The sequence below is a fragment of the Pinus tabuliformis genome, chromosome 2_2 (genome assembly GCF_031772625.1).
Source record: "Pinus tabuliformis cultivar Carrire ecotype Pingquan chromosome 2_2, CPIR1, whole genome shotgun sequence".
Classification (NCBI taxonomy): Eukaryota; Viridiplantae; Streptophyta; class Pinopsida; order Pinales; family Pinaceae; genus Pinus; species Pinus tabuliformis.
Window position 1 is genome coordinate 52,541,690 of NC_142300.1, and position 6,213 is coordinate 52,547,902.

Genomic DNA, 6,213 nt, shown 5'->3' on the forward strand with positions numbered 1-6,213 from the left:
GGTAAGCACACTCATCATTCAGACAAATGTTCTAGAAACAAAACTCCTGCAAGAACAAAGATTCACCTTGGATGGATTGCTTCTTGGCAATGGTCTTCAACAACCAAGAAGATATATCGGTCATACCACAAAATTTGTTCTCGAGTATTGACTAGTCTTGCATTGACCAGTCTTGCAGTGAATATTTCTTCATCTTCTCACCTTGTATCTGACAGGGGGGAATTAATGGTCAATTAGCAGCTTCAAAGATTCATCATTCAAAGATTTATTAAGTGAGCCTGAGCCACAACCTGAACCTGTGCCAACTGCCAAAGCCTAGAGCCAGAGTCAGCCATACCCAAATTCAGAGTTGTAGCAAGAGCCCCGTGAGCATGCCTTTGGTTGGTGGCCTTCTTTAAACCATTGCAGGTTGAGACCTCCCTTTTTAGGTTGAGGTTCTCCCTTTTTTTTCTGCTTGAGGCCTAGAGTCAGAGTCATCCATTCCCAGATTCAAAGTTGTAGCCAGAGATAGAGCAATGCCCCATGAGCATGCCTTTGGTTGGTGGCCTTCCTTAAACCACCGTAGGTTGAGATCTCCCTTTTCAGGTTGAGGTTCTTCCTTTTTCTGTCGGTTGAGACCTCCCTTTTCTAGGTTGAAGGTCTCCCTTTTTTTAGAACATTAGGAACACTTCCTCTAGAAGACGACTTCAACTTCTAGCTAGATTTGGAATTATTCCAGGGACTGCTTCAAGTTTTAGTTCTAGAGTCGGTGGTCAGCCTTAAACCACCACCGGTTGAGACTTGGAGTTCTCCCACCTTTTGGTTTGTTTTGGTTTGAAGTTTTTTTCTTAAGCCACCATTTCAGAGAGCATATTTAGCTATTGGTTGTTGTGCATTTTTTGCATTTTACTTGTCTTCTTGGGCTCATATACATCCCTTTGGATTAAAGGGGAATGCTGGACACATAATATGTTAGGATTATAGTGTGTTATGTAATCAGTTACTAAAGTCCAAAATTTTTTTGGAAACATAATCCAATTGTCTTAACATTGTATTTATATGTACAATATTCTTAATATAAATTGAATTCATTTTCCATTTGTGATTCACTGCATTTTTGTAAGCTTCCCTTTTCCCTTTTTCTCCCGGAGTCAACACTATGTGAAATCACATCAAACTAATTTCCACCGGGAAACCTAGGCCATTAATGTATCAAGCAATTTTTTACTAGTTTTCATCCATATGTCTGGATCTAATGGTGATGTTAAATTCTTCCATGTATTCTTTTACGCTCATCTATTTTTGCCTTACCTTTTGCAGCTTCTTCCGTAAACTCCAGTGACAATCATAGGAAGAAATTTCCCTTTCAACTCAGCTAACCTCCTATCCCAAGCCTTAATTTTCTATTTATCCCTTGATTCGTGTCGATCTGACCTCTTTCCACCACAATGCCGTATGCCCTTTCAAATTCTTACAAACAAACTTAACACTTTGACCCTTTGAGGGCAGTCAACATGTTCATGGCCAAAACTTTCTTCGAGCGAGGTTACCGAATTGATGAATTCATCTGGATTTAAACTACCGGAAAATGTAGGAGTTTTAATGGAGCTTTACCTGCCATTTTTGCAAGGGCTTGAAAGTGTCTTTCCTCCAGGTAGGGTTCTTCTTCGTCTTGCAAATTTCATCCCGCTTTCTCCTGCTGGCTCATCAGCATCAATCTCACCATCAGCGGCGGTAACTCCCCTTCTGTCCAGTTTCTAAGCGTCAAGCCTGGCTTGCACTGGCCTCAACATTTCCGCAATGTCTTCACTGTCAACACCTTCTCTACGTGGTCTATATATACCCCATCCAACTTGAATGGCTCCTCCCCTATGGGCCACACTCAATAGTTGATTGATAGGAAAGTATACAAATAATATAGCTGTTTCTCTGTAACTAGAATTGATTAATTTAATTGATTGAAGTTAACAATAGATATGCTAATCTTAACTAGTACATGCATAACTAACTGTTACTAAAATGACTCAAGATAAATTGCAAAAGAAATTACAAACTAACTATATGAGCAATTATCTAACAACCTCTGCAATCTTCTCTCAGCTGAGAGGCTGTGCTCTAACTATTGCCTGTGGTAGTTTGATTCCACAAGTCCTGAGATCCATTCTCGGGGAAAGCTATGTACTGATTCTTCCTTGACTACACAACCTCTTACCTTGATTCCTCCAAATAACAGGAAGAGTATATAAGAGTGAAAAAAAAAAAAAAGTCTTCTCCCTACTGTTTAGACTTCTTAACCACACCTTAGGAAGTCTCCTTTGCAGGACTATTACCAATTGATGAAAAAATAACGTAGTTTCCAAAATTCAGAGTGTGCAGCCAAAGGAAGGAAGCGAATTCAACACATTGTACCAAACAGAAATGACTTTATTAAGTAAAGGAAGCTAATCACTAAACCTTAACTAAATTTACAGTTTTTCGTCGTTCGTATTCCATTTTTATCTTTTAACCTTGATACATCTTAACCCATATTTCCAGAAATAAGAAATCGGACACCTGGCCTTTCTGGGCAAATTATACTACTCTGCTCTCGTACAGGAAAGCTATCTCTCTGTGGCGAAGAGATATCGAGAAACACTAATTATGGTAAATCTGAAATACTGGAAATCTTTTTCAGCTATATAAAACACACATATATATAATTTTTGAATCTTGATCAGTTGATAAACAATCAACGTACATAATTTCCAGTCTGCTCTTTGCATGAGCTTTGGGGTTTAAGTTAACAGCCATATTTGCAAGAGTGATCTTGTTTTCGTTTGCCCTTTATAGATTTTTTTAACCCAGTAATACAAATAACATACAATTAATATTGGAATGAATTTATGTATGCAGGATCAGCTGATAAGATTCATGGGAAAACGTTGAAGGTTAGTGGAGAGTATCAAGCCTATACATTGCATGAACCTATTGGAGTTGTTGGTCAGATAATACCGTGGAACTATCCACTCACAATGTTTGTTCTTAAGATCAGTCCTGCCCTGGCCTGTGGATGTACAATAGTCATTAAATCTGCAGAGCAGACTCCCTTAGTCGCATTATATTGTGCCCACTTGGCCAAAGAGGTATTAGTTTATTTCTTTAAACTTGCAGACAATGCAAACATCAATCATCATAATAGTTATATCAGTGCAATATTTAGCAGCCTGGCCCAGATATTGCACATGCAATGCAAAGTTTGCTGAATCATATTTTGTCTCGATAAATTATGTTACAGGCTGGCATACCGCCTGGTGTGCTTAATGTGCTGTCTGGCTTTGGAGAAACGGCTGGGGCTGCCATAAGCAGTCATATGGATATCGATAAGGTCTGCGTCCATGGCCATACTGTGCTTGCGGATGATTCATTTATTCATTGAATATGGTGAATTTCATACTGATAAACTGTAAATATGTATTGTAGATTGACTTGCGGATGATTCATTTATTCATTGAATATGGTGAATTTAATACTGATAAACTGTAAATATGTATTATAGATTGACTTTTCGAGTTAACTGTGTAACTACCCTGAAACGTCCGACCTTTTGGCCAGATACTCTGCCTATCCTGAGGGACGGAGGGCAGAGTATCTACCCTAAACATTACAGTATTAGCCTACTTACACAGTTCAGCTTCAGAAATCTATCTACGATATGAACAGTTTAGCTGCGGAAATCTGTACATTTGATTATGAAATTTTACTGAAAATAAGTACTTTGGCAAGCTAGCTGTGGAAATCTGTATATTTGATTATGAAACTCAGCTGAAAATAAATAGCCTGCTAATAAGCATTAGAATTTGGCAACCTAGTTATCAAACTTGGTAGGCATATACAGCCTCACTCATATCCGTTGACGAGCCACATATTTGTTGCCATGAAACTCTGCTCAAATAATAATTTAATTTAGTACTCATGTTTGATTGTACTATTCAATTTGCATTTCTAGGGCCAACTTAACTGAAAGTTAGATTGTACTTTTCAGATTGCATTTACAGGGTCAACTGAAGTTGGGCGACTTATCATGGAAGCTTCTGCAAAAAGCAATCTGAAGCCCGTGACATTAGAGCTGGGTGGAAAATCTCCTCTCATAATCATGGATGACGCTAATGTTGATGAAGCAGTGAATCTTGCCCATCTTGCAGTATACGTTAACATGGTACAGATGGCAAGCAGATGCTTCATAAAAATGGTGTTGCTTTAGTAGATCCTAATGCTGATGTGATTTCAATTGGTGTGGTCTATTATGTTATGAGCGCAGGGTCAAGTATGTTGTGCAGGGTCGAGGGTGTTTGTTCAAGAGGGCATCTATGATGAGTTTCTGAAGAAAGCTGTGGCAAGGGCCAAACAACAAGTGGTGGGAGACCCTTTTAAGCCTGGAGTTCATCAAGGTCCTCAGGTAAGTATCTATGGGATTGTGAGTATTTTAGAATCTGCACTTGGATGAAAAGTTCAGTAATTTCCAACTTTCGGTTCAAACAGAATTCGACAAAGGAGGCCGTTTATATCCGGGAATTTTCCATTTTCATTTCGTTTAAAATATTGGGTACTTAGGAAATATGTTTATATGGTGTAGGTGAACATTGTTTAATCTCAACCAAAAACCTAGTCATCATCCCATTAGGATTCCTTAAGCTCAATATTATTTCATAAGATTTTTAAAAAGTCAAAATAAAATTTATATGACTCCTCACTTTCTTATAGTGACGGTAAGTGACATGAATCTAATCACCCATGTGTGGATTTTCATACACTCATGAAAATATTCTTGGTTACCTTCTTTTTCATATATATGGTCTTTAAGTTCTTTTTCATTTAATGGAATATTAGGCAAATTCTCTTCTGGAAAGTGTTAATCTCATCTACCATTTGTCTTGCTTATTTTTCTCTCTTTATTAGAGATTAAGATATGATCTTTCTCCAAATATGAGGGAATTTAATAATCCTCCCAATTGGCACATCCCATTATAAAATCCAACCATGATCACCTTGAGGTTTAAGCTGTAGGTTTCATATGTTTGTGATTAGTGAAAAAATTCCTTAAACTCAAGATGTGAATAATTTAGTTTCAAGGAAAATCAAGTGGAGAGTGAAGATTCATCTTCAATCTTCATAGTGTACACTATTGGGAGATGATTTGAACTTTCATACTATGGAAAGGTACCTACAAATATCTTTTAGAATGAGAAACAAAGTCCCTCTTTAGGTGCTTAAATCTAACATAAACTTTGTTGATTTTTTCATTCTTCTTTCCTCTTATTAGAGCAACTAAACCAACATCCATAATCCAAATGTGATGTATTTCCATTTGACATAAAATTTACGTAATCTTTTCCTGCAACTTACCCATGCATCTAATTGGTGTATCGAAATTTCCCTGCACAACTAACAAGGGTTCTTCCCAGTGAAAAGTAGTGAAAAGTCCCAATTAGACCTCTCAACTTTTGGAATGGGGAGGTTGTCTAGATTCTAGTCCAACAAGCATTCTCATCTGTGGTTTTATTGCTTGTGGTCTGGTCCACTATTTAGGATTGTCTAAAATGCAATAAATGTAATGCAACTACTCTAATCTGAAAGATGTAAAATAATGCCCAAGCTAACCTAAATGGAAGCATAAACATAACACTAGATATATCACTAATTTTATCTTCAATAAAAACTTAACGAGTAAACAAGAATATAGAAATAACTATAAGTAACTAAATCTATACTAAAAGGCTCAATGTTGAGTTGATTACAATATTATGCTTATAACTATAAACAAACATTTTGAGAACATCCTTACATTCTTATATAGGAGAATAGTTTACATTATAAAAGAACATCCTTACAAAAATCCCATAATTTAGCAAAGTAGTAGAAGTTCCACGCATCAAGATTTTAGAATCAATATTTGTGTCCAAATGATTTGGCCAACAATGACTTCTCTTCATTAAAATTTTACAAAGAAGTCTACCAAAATTTTTACAAAGAGGATCCACACTCATATTGAAGTGTATAAACCTTAGCATATCTTACTAATTCTTAAAATGTCACTAATAAAATGTTCGACAATATTTTCATAAAGAAATTAAAATCTCTAAAACAATTATATAGTTTTTTGAAAATTCAGTTTTTTTTAAAATGTATAACACTTTTATCTTATAGTATTTGGGTGAATCATTTTAAATCAAGCTATTTCTCTAGGAAACAAAACAT

The 6,213-nt window shown here is 36.3% G+C and overlaps 1 protein-coding gene across 1 annotated transcript in view; it reads left to right on the forward strand.

Moving 5' to 3' along the window:
- LOC149191440 (aldehyde dehydrogenase 1-like) overlaps window positions 1-6,213 on the forward strand; it is a 91,678-nt gene that overhangs the window by 15,206 nt on the left and 70,259 nt on the right. Inside the window, exons 5-8 of the mRNA XM_089404275.1 lie at window positions 2,872-3,101; window positions 3,254-3,343; window positions 4,001-4,174; window positions 4,277-4,414. Of these exons, the coding sequence (XP_089260401.1) occupies window positions 2,872-3,101; window positions 3,254-3,343; window positions 4,001-4,174; window positions 4,277-4,414 (632 nt within the window). The remainder of the gene's footprint in view (window positions 1-2,871; window positions 3,102-3,253; window positions 3,344-4,000; window positions 4,175-4,276; window positions 4,415-6,213) is intronic.